The 14,418-nt window shown below is 38.3% G+C and overlaps 2 protein-coding genes across 9 annotated transcripts in view; both read right to left on the reverse strand.

Annotated features, from left to right (window-relative positions):
* trmt12 (tRNA methyltransferase 12 homolog) overlaps positions 1-14,418 on the reverse strand; it is a 183,678-nt gene that overhangs the window by 73,858 nt on the left and 95,402 nt on the right. The gene's annotated exons all lie outside the window — the stretch shown is intronic.
* ebf1a (EBF transcription factor 1a) overlaps positions 10,703-14,418 on the reverse strand; it is a 130,862-nt gene continuing 127,146 nt past the window's right edge. For all 8 annotated transcript variants that reach the window (XM_051860181.1, XM_051860182.1, XM_051860186.1 and 5 more), the window contains one exon: positions 10,703-13,855. Coding sequence is in view for 2 of the 8 variants with exons in the window: in XM_051860187.1 (XP_051716147.1) it covers positions 13,824-13,855 (32 nt within the window). In the remaining 6 variants the exon portion in view is untranslated. The remainder of the gene's footprint in view (positions 13,856-14,418) is intronic.

The raw sequence follows: 14,418 nt of genomic DNA on the forward strand, positions 1-14,418 counted from the left end.
ACAAGTAAACTATGAGGCCTGTATGAAGATGCAAAAAAGACGAACAGAGAGAAACAGAGGCAACGAGGAAGAGAAAACAAACGTGCACATTTATTTTCCTCTCGCAGTATTTATAAAACAGTGAAAACTGCCCTGCTTTAATAAACCATAATTCCTTTTGGAGGGTTTTGTATATTGTTACAAGAACAGCTGGGGCATGTTTTGTCTTGGTGTGGTGGTTCATAGATGGATAGACAGAATCACATTCACAATATCTGTTACGTTTGTACGAATTCAGCATTTAAATACAGAACTGTTTCATTAAATTACAAATCTTCCATCACTGATACACAACATTAATCACCAATTAGCTTGTCTTGTGACTCTGCAGTTCTATCATTATAGTATAATGGCACTTAATGATGCTTGGGAAACGTAATTAAAAGAAAAGAATATATAACATGGGAAATCACTACAAAGCATCAATCAATGTGTCTCTGTCAATGGAGAGTCCTGTCAAACGAACAAGCTTCTATTCTGACCCCATTAAGAACAAATCAAGGGCTGATTTGCTCCATGTCCAAATGTCACACAGAATTAGTGCTATACAAGACAGTGATAATTACTTTTGCCAATATAGTATTCAACTGGGATACTCACATTGAAGCATAAGGATTGGACAGGACACAAGTAAACAACTGTTGCCTAAGTTTAAAAGAATACTTCACCCATAAATGAAAATTCAGTCATTATTTATGTTTTATTGGTTTATATCACTGGTTCTCATGGCTTTGCTTGGAAAAATCTTATAGGATATATTTGAAACGTTACAAGTAATACAGTACTACAACAGTTCACACCATCAGAAGCTAATATTTTTTTTAAGCACACAACACACTGGTCTCTCTTCATTACCCAGCATTGTACTGGTGAATCCAAGGGCGAGATATGCTTCAGTCATATTTTCTTGTATAGAGGTTGTCTACTCTGGACATGACCAAGGGAACATTGCAAATCCATTCGTCCTGGGTGTCAGAAGTTGGCAGTCCTTTCCAAACTTGCCCATACTAAGTGCAGAACCATGCATTGTTCAATATTTTTACACAGCAAGAACACTGTAAAAAAGAATTGTTGGTTTAACTTAAAAAATTAAGTTACCTGGTTGCCTCAAAATTTTGAGTTCATTGAAATTAAAAAGTTGAGTTAATACAATGAAAGTGAATTATTTAATCTACAGAAACTCAAAATATTATGTTATCTAAACCACATTAATTATCTAAGTTGATTTGACAAAAGAAAAAATGTTGTGATAACAAATCATGAAAATAGAGACTTTGTGAAGTCTAACATTTCTAATTATGTCACGGCTACACCTAGTATCTGGACACATTTCTGGAAAGATGTCTTCGAGGCAGTAGTAATCTCGTTGCTCTACAAGGCTTTAGAACAAGTGAAAAGTCCATCTATGGAGAAAATTAAATCTGCCTGGGAAGAAGAACTTGCAGAAGAAGTTCCTAGTGAAATTTGGGAACAAAGTCTTGAACTGGTCCACAGATGTTCCGTTAATGCAAGACATTGTCTTATTCGGTTTAAAGTGCTTCATGGGCTTCATTATTCCAAGTGTAAATTAAATAAAATATTTCCAGAAGTGTCTCCATTATGTGACAAATGTCCATTTTTAAGATTCTAACCTGTCTCACTGCTACGTCATGTGTCCAAAATTACAAAGTTTCAGATACATTGGATATGCTTATTGAACCAGATCCTATATTAATTATATTTGGAGTTTCCGAAGAATTTTTAAGACTTGCACAGGTACAACAACAGTTTGTTTTGTATGGGTTAATATCTGCCAAAAAACTTATTCTTTGGTTTTGGAAGAAAAAGGAAGTTCCAACTCTTAAATTATGGCTGAGAATTGTCAGGTACACTACATCTGGAAAGAATTAGGTATACCCTAGACAAGACTTTGTTATTTGAAAAAATTTGGTCCCCTTTTATTTCTTTTGCAAACTTGTGATTAATATGTTTATCATGCCTACATTACCTACTTTTACCATTGGATAGCACTTATGGGTTGAATTTTTGGGTGGGGGGAAATTGTATTTATATTTTCTGTTTAACCATTACTTTTATGACTATTGTGTTTTTCTTCTTCTTCTTCTTCTTTATGCCTTTTTGTTAGAATGTAAGTTTTGTTTGCATTTTAAAAAAGTGTAATTACAATTGACTTGCTGTTAAAATTTCTAATAAAAATATTTAAACACAAATCATGAAAATAATTTTTTACAGTTTAGCCACATAATAAGTGGGATGATTTCGCAGTGGGGTCTTGTATCACCCAAGCGGCATCCTCCCCCAGTTTCTCTTGAAGCCAATACCGAAGTGACTTAAACTGCAATTCATCGACTGGCCGCTAGGGACAGGCTCCAAAAGAGGGCAGAATCTCATGTTAAAATGCCCGACTTTACAGCAGAAAAAAAACATGTTTACAGGCTGGTACAAATTGTGGTTTTGGTCTATACAGCTAATTTTGCCCTTCATGGCAAATCTGAGGGGGATGAATTTTTTTTTATAACTCATCCGTTTAAATTATATTAAGCCTTCAAGTTATACATAATTAAGGGCGTGGCCACTTGAGTGATAGGTAGATTGCCGCTGCTGTCTGTGAGCCCTCACGTTACCTCAGCTAATTCCAGCCGCTGAACTTGGCATCTCTGCCAAATTTGTGCTTTTTTTTTTCGGGATTATTTCATACAAAATAATATGGCTTGCTGTGTTAATGGTAGAGACAGATGTGCGTCTGTGTCCATGTGCACACATGCGGAAGTTAAACAGAACACACGCTGTTTGATCTTCTTGGCATTGGCTAAAAGTTTTGTCCCCCAAATTTACTACAATGACAATGGCTTTTGTGGACAAAAAGTGCTGTTGTTTTTCAATAGATGCTCATGGGCATTTTAACATTACCCAAGTGAGACGGATTGGACTAATCTCGGGATCGCTATTTCATTACAACAGTATGAAGTCTCGTTTTGATTTTGCTTGTTGTCATTTGCACACCCGACACAAATTACAATATTACTGGTGTTGGATCATCTATATCGTAAAAAAGACACCGTAGATTGACAGTAAACCTTTAGAAATTTCAAATGAAAAAACTTGTAATCTTTATTAATATATTTTTTTACTATGGTATCACCCTGAAGAATTTTTTATTTTTTATTTTTTATTTTTTTGCATACAGTAACAATCTGCTGACTGTAAACTGGTTTCCCAAGTTAAAGCCAATGGGATTCAGTGATGTTTTGGACTCCATTGACTTTCATTCTTCAAAATACCTGCTTTTGTGTTATGCAAAAGAAAGAAAGATCATTTTTATTAGTATTACTATTTTTGGGTGAACTATCCCTTTAAGAGTTCTATCCTCAAATGTACCTGTTATGGAATATGTTTAGTTGATGAAGGCTGTTAGAGGTCACTTAGATCGAACAGTTATCAGAAAAGCCAAAGATCACCGATGCGTAATGCACTCCTGTAAATGCACATGCTCTATTAGCTTTGAGGATTTATCGTGGTGTCCCTGTCCATTTATCTCCTTTATGATGTTGTAATCATAACCACACATTGTGATAAATAATTACTGTCGTGGAATAAACAGCTAAACACACCGATACCTGTACTAATGGCACCACATTCATAATTCAGCTATCTCACTCCTCTGCCACTCTTCAGTCAATTTACTGAATCACAGCCAATTGGCAGCCGCAGCAGGAGGTGAGAATAGCCAGAGCAATCAAACGAACAGTAATATATGCAGGTTTGTCTAACAGAGTTCATGTTGCCTCATTCTCTGTGGTGCCACCTGTGATATCTAAACGGCTAAATGCAGCCTCCGTCATCCATTAGGTCCCTCCGACCCTCTCATTAGTCCTACTCACAGCAAATTACATGCAGCAATTAGAATAAATATCAAACACAACATGCGCCACCACGAGCCTCGGCCACAGCACATTCGGGTTCATGCTGGAACACCTACTGTGGGTGTTCTGATTAGGGCAAAACTTACATCAAAGCCCTGCAGTGCAGCTTGGGTAAAACACAGTGTTAAATGAACAGTGTCACTACTGTATTTCTGTCCAGTCAGGATTGCACCTTTTGCATTGTATGACACAGAGACTGTGAGTAAAATTAAAGAGGTAGAGTTGCAGATCAATAAACATTAAAGAATATGAAAAGCAAAGGGAAAAGACTGGAAAAGCTGTCATCAAAATCCCTGAATCAGAACATAGGCAAATCGGATTGCAAGTCTTTGCTGGTTATATATACTCATTGAATATTTTGGTGCTTTAATATTCTCTTGTAAGCCTAAGATCTAAAATGGACAAATACTGTTCAAAGTTTGGGTTTAACTGGTTTAATTTAACATCTTTAATTTTTAAAAAAAGAAGAAAAAATATATTAAAAGCAACACAACTGTTTTCAACATTGATAAAAATAAGAAATGTTTCTTGAGCATCAAATCAGCATATTAGAATGATTTCTGAAGGATCATGTGACACTTAGGACTGGAGTAATGGCTGCTAAAAATTGTAAATATTCACAAAATTACTGTTGACTTTTGAACAGTAGTGTATGATAGTTCATCGTCAATGTGAGCACAGAGATCAAACATGTCCGACTAGCATGTTTGCACAGAAAATAATGGAAAATCAGCACAGTTGAACGCAAAAACACATTTTGTGTGAACGGCCCCTTCATGATTCGTTTGCAAATTGGACTGATCCAGTTCTTGAGTTACTCAATGATATTGTTGCAGCGGATAACAGCAGTTTAGCGGACGATACAAGATACATCACAAATTCTTGCAACAAATGTCCTGCATAAAGTGATGCAGTGAAGCATCCAACACAGACTTCAAACTGCTGAAGACGGACCCTGATGTGCAGAATATGAAGTAAATCCTGATTTATGATTTTGCCCTTTCTCCGAGTGCATGTTAATAACAGTAAATCTCCAGTCATGTCTAGAGGGAACTGTCTGCAATGCAAAAAAATCTGGAAGGCTTTTGCAAATCGAACCTACATCAGAATTGCCCATTACAGACAAAACATCAATATGACTGTTTAGAGGATTAACGATTAATATATTAAGACAGCCTTACATGAAAATGAAAAGAAACACTCAGAAATATGTAAACAGTCATTGTCTACAACAACGTTCACAGTCACAGCAGCAGAACACTGCTGACAGTCCTGTATTTGAGTGCTTATGGTTCTGTTCACAGTTCACACACAATTCAGTTATTTACAAGAGCAAAAACAGAATTCAATAATCGAACTCACACCAGTACATTTTTAGTTAATGTATTGTGAATGGAACCATGCTGGACAACTAGTTGTCATGTCATACGGTGCAACATAGTTCGCGTTTTTGTGTTTAAAAATGGAATGGCGTTTTTTTTGTGTGTGTGTGTGTGTGTGTTTCGGTTCATTTATAAATGACGGATGAACTTACCCTTAAAGGCACATTGGTAAGGCCATTTGTAGGGGCGTTTCAAACGAAAATGAACAACTGAATCCATTCACGAAGGGCCCTTCCAAGGCTGCGTTCCACTCCGCTTTTAGACACGCACTCGCGAACTTCCCTAAGCACTTCCCTCGGGGGAATCCCTGCCGCCATTTTGAAGTGCGTTCCACTTCGTGAAGTGGATGAGGGAAGTTTATATGAACATCGATTTTGACAGAGGGAGCAAGTCTACTTCATATGTACACTTCAGGCAGCTCCATATACCACAATGCATGACGATTGTGACGTCACCGCATATCGCATTTAATTCACTCCACTCTATGATATATTACTTATGTTTTTGAATATTTAAAACAGCCCAAACACACCTATATACACACAGAATGCTGCATTAAACAATGCAGCTCCATAGCAGATTCCAAGTGATAAAGGGCTTAGCCCATTGCAAAGGTTCCGCCAGTAGTGGGCACTCATGCAACGTAAGCAACGACGTTGCCTCAACGAGAGGGAAGTTAGCGAGCAATAAAAAAAAAAGGCAGCCCAAGTCTGTTAGCGAAGGGAACATCACTTCAAGGAAGTAAAGGTGCGTTCACGCCATATCGTAATTCCTGTAACTACGAGATTCTGGCTCGTAAAAAGTGTTCACGTCCTCGTAGAGCTCGTAATTGCAGCTTGTAAGCTTTCAGTTTTCTGAAAGCTCCCACATGTACCACGTGGCCGCTGTACCACCTGACCGCTGTTGATTCATTTAGGCGTTGATAGTGGTGCCATAGAAACGCATAATTCCCAGGAAATTACATGGTCTTGTCTCCCTTCGCCAAGTTTGTTCCAAACGGCTTCATAATGACACACAAGTGCCCTGCTCCCTCCAAAGTCCCCACTTCCATGGCTCTGCCCTTCGAAGTGTGTAGGGCATAGGGATGCTCACTTCTGATTGGAATTTGCCATTTAGACTCACCAGTGTTACGGATGTCACCATCTTTGATTTACTTTATATTCATTATGGTTACAGCAGGATATATTCAACACTATCGTGAGAAATTGGGATCGACAGATTATTCATTCAACAGTATAGCGACTCGATGTGAGCTGTGAATGGGAAAGTGCGAGACATCACACCTGTTATTAAATATTATAACATAAATATAATAATATTAATAGGGTGTAATAATAAGCTAAGCTTTGTAATGTAGCCATGCTTGAAACTAAAACTTCTTATTGAAAAAGATGTGAACAATGAACCCATTTCAAGCTGTCTTTATTTAACAACCATGATAATCCCATGCAAACAATCCAATTCTATCTCCAAAAGGGAATTGTCACTCATCATGTGGGGCCAAATGTTTTGATAGTACATGTCCTTTATGATCTGTTGAAGACCTGATGAGTAGAACAGTGGAGTCATGTAAGGGACATTTGAGTTTGCATTTGAGGCTGCATTGTTGTGGCCCTCTTGTGTGTGAAGTGTTTCTGTGCCTGAAGAGGCCCCTGGGCTGAAAGACAGTCCCAACCCCTCCTACCTCTTATTCCCCACATCCCACTATCCCCATGGCTCGGCCTGCAGTGTTTTTGTGTTGCGATGACAGGCCTGCGTCTCCCAGGAGGGCCACCCCCCCCCCCAACCTGTACCCCCACGCTCAGGTACCAGGCAGCAATTCCTTCTCTCTTTTGGCGCCTTCCCGCATCGGTTCGAACATCCCTCTCTGATCTCTGGTATCTCTCTCGTCTCTCTGTGGACTATGAGGACCCTCTCACTCGCTCGCTCTCCGTTTCTCTCTGTATCGTGTCCTCTCCTTCTCTCTTGTGGCTTTTTATTCATTCAAATTTTTTTCCTCTTTTCAGTTCGCCGTCTTTGTCTTGCTCTTTCCTTGTTTTCTCCTTTTCTCCGTTCTCCCCAAGCTCCCCAGTGGGACCCCTGTTTTCCCTCTCAAAGATGCCTTTCAGCTCTCCTCTCCCCCTCTATCCCTGCTCATGCGAAGAGCTGGAGACGATCTGCTTTATTTATTAATTAATTTATTTGGTTTGGGGTAGTTTCTGCATGTATTAGTCTTTATCTTAAGGTATAATCTGAAATGTTTTTGAGCAGGTATTTGTGCAGTAAAGAACATTCCCTGCATGATAATAACTACATGCACTAATGCTTATAAACTATGTTTACAATATTATATATTAATATATAAATTATATAATATTAAACACAAACATTTTGTAAATAACATATATTATTGATAAGCTGTATGATTATATGTATTATTTATGGATGGATGGATGGATGGATGGATGGATAGATAGATAGATAGATAGATAGATAGATAGATAGATAGATAGATAGATAGATAGATAGATAGATAGATTTTCTTATTTGTGACTATTTTCTTACGATGAATTTTAAGAGAAACAAGGCGCTACTTAAATGACACAAAACTGCAAACTGAAGGAGCGATATAAATTTTTCCTCTGGGTGTTTAGTACTCATGCTCTGATGTGTCAGCTTTATAAGTGCCATATAAAAATAATCAGCTCCCTCATTAACACTGGAAGAGGCTGATTTGCTCTATAGAGTTTCTGTCAGCGAATGTCAACAATGACAAGTGGAGAGAGATGCGCACACACCTCTGTTCAAATTGTCATCTATCACTCATTCCTGTGCATTAGCTTCCAGACAGTCTTCCCCTGGGATCTGTGACGAAGAGAGAGTGAGAAGAGTGACAGAAAGATAGAAAAAGACACAGTAAGAGAGCGAGAGAGCGAGAAGGGGAGATAAGTAATCCTTCACTTGTGATGTTTAATGTTCAAAGAGGGCTTTGTTTGCTAAGTGCCTCACTGCAGGGTGTGGACTGAAGGTTTGGGGCGAGGGGGGTGGCCATGTCTCTCAAAAATCCATTAGCTAATGGCTATCCAAAGCTCTGTCATCTTACTTCCATATGGCAAATGGCTGTACAAAAATACTGACATAAAACTGATAATTAGCGACTCCAAAACACTGAGACATTATGAACCAGACAGCAATTCAAAGAATTCAAAGGTCAGACTTGATATATATAATAAATACAAATCATCATTACCACATGTCACAAGCTGATTGGCCTTTGCTGATCCTGCGGCCATTGAGATTGCTTCCTCAACATTTAAATAGTCATTGTTTGCTGTAAGCTAGTCCTGCAGCGTGTTATCAGAGTTCCTCTTAAACCCTCCACCTCCCCCAGTTCCACCTGCCTAGATCTGCTACGGGATTTAAATATGTCTATTTATGCAGCAGCAGCATATCTTACATGCTCACAGCAGTGTGTCAGTGTATCTATTAGCAGTAGCAAGTCCATCCTTGCTCTGCAGCAACAATCAATAGCAGCGTAACAGATCAAGTCTGCCAAGACCAAATTATTCAATAACATGTTAAAACTATTCTGAGAGTTGTCATGATTGATATACCTTTATACGGGCAAGCGTAAGGATTTGAGCGAGTTTGACAAAGGCCAAATTGTGATGGCTAGACGACTGGGGTCATGGGCGGACAACACTCATTGATCCGTTTGGGGAGCGAAGACTGGCCCGTGTGGTCTGATCCAACAGACGAGCTACCAAAGCCACTGGAAGGCAAGCCTGCAACCTTTAGCCAAAAAAACGTAATGGCTAATGCTAATGTTCCGGCTCTGGCGGTACGCATAGTTAATGCTGGTTCTGATAGAAAGGTGTCAGAATACACAGTGCATCGCAGTTTGTTGCGTATGGAGCTGCATAGTTGCAAACCAGTCAGGGTGCCCATGCTGAAAGCGCCAACAGTGGGCACGTGAGCATCAGAACCATGAATCATGATTTCTTTTACATCACCTGGATGGCTGGGTGCGTGTGCGTCGCTTACCTGGGGAACACATGGCACCAGGATGCACTATGGGAAGACAGGAAAGCCATGCTTTGGCCAATGTTCTGCTGGGAAACCTTGGGTTGTGCCATCCATGTGGATGTTATTTTGACACGTACCACCTACCTAAGCATTGTTGCAGACCATAGACACCCTTTCATGGAAATGGTATTCCCTGGTGGCTGTGGCCTCTTTCAGCAGGATAAATCATCCTGCCACAAAGCAAAAATGGTTCAGGAATGGTTTGAGGAGCACAACAATGAGTTTTGACTTGGCCTCCAAATTCCCCAGATCTCAATCCAATCGAGCATCTGTGGGATGTGCTGAACAAACAAGTCCGGTCCATGGAGGCCCCACCTCGCAATTTACAGGACTTAAAGGATCTGCTGCTAACATCTTTGTGCCAGATACCACAGCACACCTTCAGGGGTCTAGAGGAGTCCATGCCTCGACGGGTCAGGGCTGTTTTGGCAGCAAATAGGGGACCAACATAATATTAGGAAGGTGGTCATAATGTTATGCTTGATCGGTGTATATGTCAGTCTTTAAAATAAAAAAATACTACTACTTGATATATTTAAAAATTATTTTTTAACACATTTAGGGTTATTCACTTACGTTACATAGAAGTTCAATAATCTATATGAGAAATCAAATAGTTTCAACTCATTTGTGGTCTTCTCTTTGTTTTAGCAAACAGACAACTACTGATTCAGGCCTTAAAACAACAGCAATTCCTACTGAAGCACACGTCATGATTTGATTTAATGGCTGATGATATTAACGATTCAAACTTGCATTTCACTAATGTTTCAGGGTCATGTGAATCTCTCTTTCAAGCCCTGTGCGGAGGTGGAGTTTGCCCTCATGCAACAGGGTCAGCAGAATCCCGTCAGTGACTTTTACAAGCTAATCAGATCAAGAGCATCTTAAATTAAATATGCAAGCTAAAAAAAAAGAGATTAATTTTTGCTGATGACTGTAAATGCAAATGATGAGTCAATTAAATGCAATGCATAGTTCAATTAATAAGTTGAGGAGCCCATCATTAACACGTTTGCCTACATTCATTACGCTTTCAGGTATATAATAATTTAATGAATGGGGCTAATTAAAATGTGCCACTTTAAGGAGAATTGGCTGGTTGGGGTAGACGGAAAGTGGGCTGGGCCCAAGGAGAGTTCGCTCCCCGGAGATAACAAACAATCAGACATCTGTTGGCGATAAGATGGCGCAAAAATAACATGCTGGGTTATGTTTATAACGTCTATGTTCCTAACATGCCCCACCAAACACCTGCTTCTTCTGGAAGAAAATCTCAAGGAAGACAAAAGATCACAGACAAGAAGTAACTTTAATTTAATATTGTGAACTTTGAAAAGTTATTTTACAGCTTTCATCAAAAAATGATAACAATCTATACAGTAGTTTTTGTCTTGAGTTTTCCTATCAATAGAACGGTTCAGTGTGTATCCAGTCAAAAATTGAAACAAACAAACACAAGAACAGGAGGCAGAAAAAAAAGGAGACCATCTTTTTGGTTCGAGTCTTGTGTCCTACAAATGCTTGTCATTTTATAAGAAGTCCATCTTAATCATTGCGATGGAGCTGTTCACCAATGTGTAACAGCCACATGGGGAAAGAAAAACATCATGAATGCTCAATCCTCAGTCATTTCTGATAAAAAGTCCTCACACAAACCCCAAATCAGCATATTAAAAGCCATTTTCTGTTAGATGGCAGAGTGCAGACGCACATTACAGGAGACAGCACTTAAACCACTCATAAAAGAGTCCTGAAGACCGATCATCGAGGGCCGATTCGGCTGACAGTAGAATTAGACACAGCGTTACAGACTGGGAGTCAGCAGCACCTCAGCTCTGGGGGCAAGGCGATGTGCTCTGAAATCGAGTCACTTTGCTCAGGGTGAGAAATACGCCAACGGTACCTTACAGAGTGCTGCAGCACGAACAACATACCACGACCCAGAACATGCAGGCTCACATGCACCTCCAGCTAAAGTGAACGTCCCCTTCGAGCGAACGGTGACACTGTGGAATATGGCTTTGAGCTTCTCCCCCTCTCGTGAACGCAGCAGACATAAACGAATGGAAAAAGGCAGACTTTTGCTTTAAATTAATGAGAAAGTACAACCCATCCCACCAGCAACACATAAAATATTAATCATATAATCTCTCTTTATATTCCTTCAAGTTCCCTTTCATTACCCTTCATAATACAAACAACAGAAAAAGGACAAATAATTCATTTAACCCTCCTTGCTTTAGGTAAAACAGACCGATTTGTGCTTTTTTTTCCCAGAAAGAAATCCCTTAAGGGACTCTGTGGCTACTGTAATTGGTGATGGTGGTTATGAAGTCCGTACAAGTGATTGTACACTTATGGGTTTGCATTGTTAAGGCATCTATACTGCTGGTACTGATAAACGTGAGAGAGAGAAAATGGAACAGACAGATTTATAAGCAGGCATAAATAATCAGATAAATAAAAGAGGAAAGAAAAGACGAAAAAGAACGTAGATTAAAACTTCATCAAAAACGTCCTCCTAGTTTTGACACGCAAAATAAAACCATCACTCTCAGAGAAGAGCCCATGCATATTATTACAATAGTACAGGTTCTGTAAGTCTTTAAAGAAAAAGATATAGATTTATATATTCATCATTTATAATATATTTATATATATATATAACTTTTTAAAAAATCTACATAACTAAATGCTGTGAGATGCTACTTTTTTGCCATACATTAAAAATTCCAAAAGGAAAACAATTGCTTTTTAACTTACAAATTATACAAAAATAGACAATGGCTTTTTTATGAATACAACTTAAAAAAATGGAAGCTTGACATGATACAAAACATGGACCTAAATGCAGACAAAAACATTAACAATAAAGACAATGTCGGTGATGAAAGCAAACAGATGGACAAATAATCACGAAAAACCTTCCACAATCAAAGTAACTTTGGGGAGAAAAGAATATACAAAATCTGGATATACATACATTATTTATATGGATATTTTACAGACTCCCCTCTTTTTGTCCAGAATCCTTGATTTGTGTTTGCTGAAGTTTTGTGTAACTTATGAAATGAACCGATCATCAGTGTTATTATGAGCTGCCTTAAGCCATTCTGAGATAAATACAAATAAAACAGACTTTGGCAACAGAAAGTATATGTACAAAAATAGACGACTACCAAAGTAAGCCAATCAAACTGCTGTATGTTGGGTGTTTGACACATTTGGAAAGCGTTCTTCATACAGTGCTGTCAAAACATGAAAATACTTTGTTAATTCAAGTCATGTCCCCCAAAACAAGCCAAAGAAACACACAAAAAGGAAAAACGGGTTGTTTTAACAGTCGGCTCTGAAATAGTATTCCTCTTATACTTCATTTAACCTATATCCTTCACTAGTGAACACAGCAAACCAAACACATTCAAATTTATATTATCACAGTTTCGTTTTTTCATAGACAAAGCAAAAACAAAAAGATCAAAAAATCATCACATTCTTTGAGCACATAAAATTCAGACTTTTTTTTTTTTTAATTAAATGGCATGGCAACTGAGGGTGTTGTCCTTCAGTCCATCTGTTTACTGCATATCTCTGCTCTATTTAGCAGCAAATATTTGCATGAACATAAACACTGATTTGTTGTGGAAATTGGGTCGCTTGTTCTTCTCTTTGAGGACAGATCTGGACATTGAAAAATTACAGCATGACAGCATTTAATAACTCTTAAATAACTTTCCTACATCATAGCCATCCAAACCGGCTGGTACCCAGATGCTTCATATGACTCTTCACAAAAAATTACAACAGGGAAGTGAGTATGGCGCTACAATTTCATTTAGTAAGAAAACAAACAAGATTATGGCAAACTATTTGTTGGCTTTTCTCTGGGGGAAAAAACAAAAACAACAACCAAAAAAACCCCTCCCCTCTTCTTTTTTGTGTTGGCCTAAATGTTCTCATTTGGATTTTGCACTACTGTGTCTGTTTATATAAAAACTGGTCAGTATTAACAGAGATCTGTGCCGTTGCCCGTCACTGCTCTCAGGAACATTACAGATACACCCGCTCCTAAAGTGTCATGTTTGTGTGATACAGTCTGTAAAAAAGGCATGATATCATTGAAATTCATCAAAAAAGCCCATGAATAAAACGAAAAAGAAATCCATCCCTCCTTTACGCATGGGTAAAACACAGGGGGGAAAGTCCTTCGGTAGAGCAGTCCAGATATTAGCTTAAAAACAAAAGCAAACAAACACTTTCTTCCCATAAAATGAGATTCCTTTGTCAAAAGGCCTGAGTTTTAAAAGTTCAGTTTTCATGTCTCCTCCGCCAGAAATTGTCTTCAGCTCAGACCGTAGATTCTCTGGCGAGAGCTGAAATCAAATGTGCCTCTTCAGCAGCCCAGAAGCCCCTACATGGGAGGAACAATCATCCCTGGGATCACTAGTCGTGAGAAGAGAGAGAGAGAGAGAGAGAGAGAGAGAGAGAGAAGGAGGGTAAGACATGGGATTGTTTGGTTTCATCTGTCATGCAACAATCCCAAAAGAAAAGCATCTGGAGAGCATGTCTTATTCAAACGATATGAACAAATAAGAGTTTTCTTGTGTTACAGTCAACCTGGCACAAAGAGAGAAAGAAAGAGAGGGCGTTTGAAATACTCTACTGCTTTGTGCTGACTTCACAATATAATCACATACACAATTTTTATACACAATTAAAATTTTACATTGAGTTTTTATTTTAATTTTAGTTTAACTTTTAGCAATTTTGTAAAATGTGCTTTATATCATTTTTTTTTTTTCAGTTTTTCATTTTAGTTCAGTTTTACTTTTATTTCCAGTAATTTTAGTGCTTCAACTTATCAAACTTATTTTAGTTAATTGCAGAAAATGTCTAATTTTCATTTGTTTTTCATCTAATATTTTTATTTCAGCTTTATTTCATTTAACATTTTTTTTTAAATACATACACATAGTTCATCAAACCAAGCGCTGATTGGTCCCTCT

This window comes from Ctenopharyngodon idella, chromosome 14 (assembly GCF_019924925.1).
Source record: "Ctenopharyngodon idella isolate HZGC_01 chromosome 14, HZGC01, whole genome shotgun sequence".
Lineage (NCBI taxonomy): Eukaryota > Metazoa > Chordata > Actinopteri > Cypriniformes > Xenocyprididae > Ctenopharyngodon > Ctenopharyngodon idella.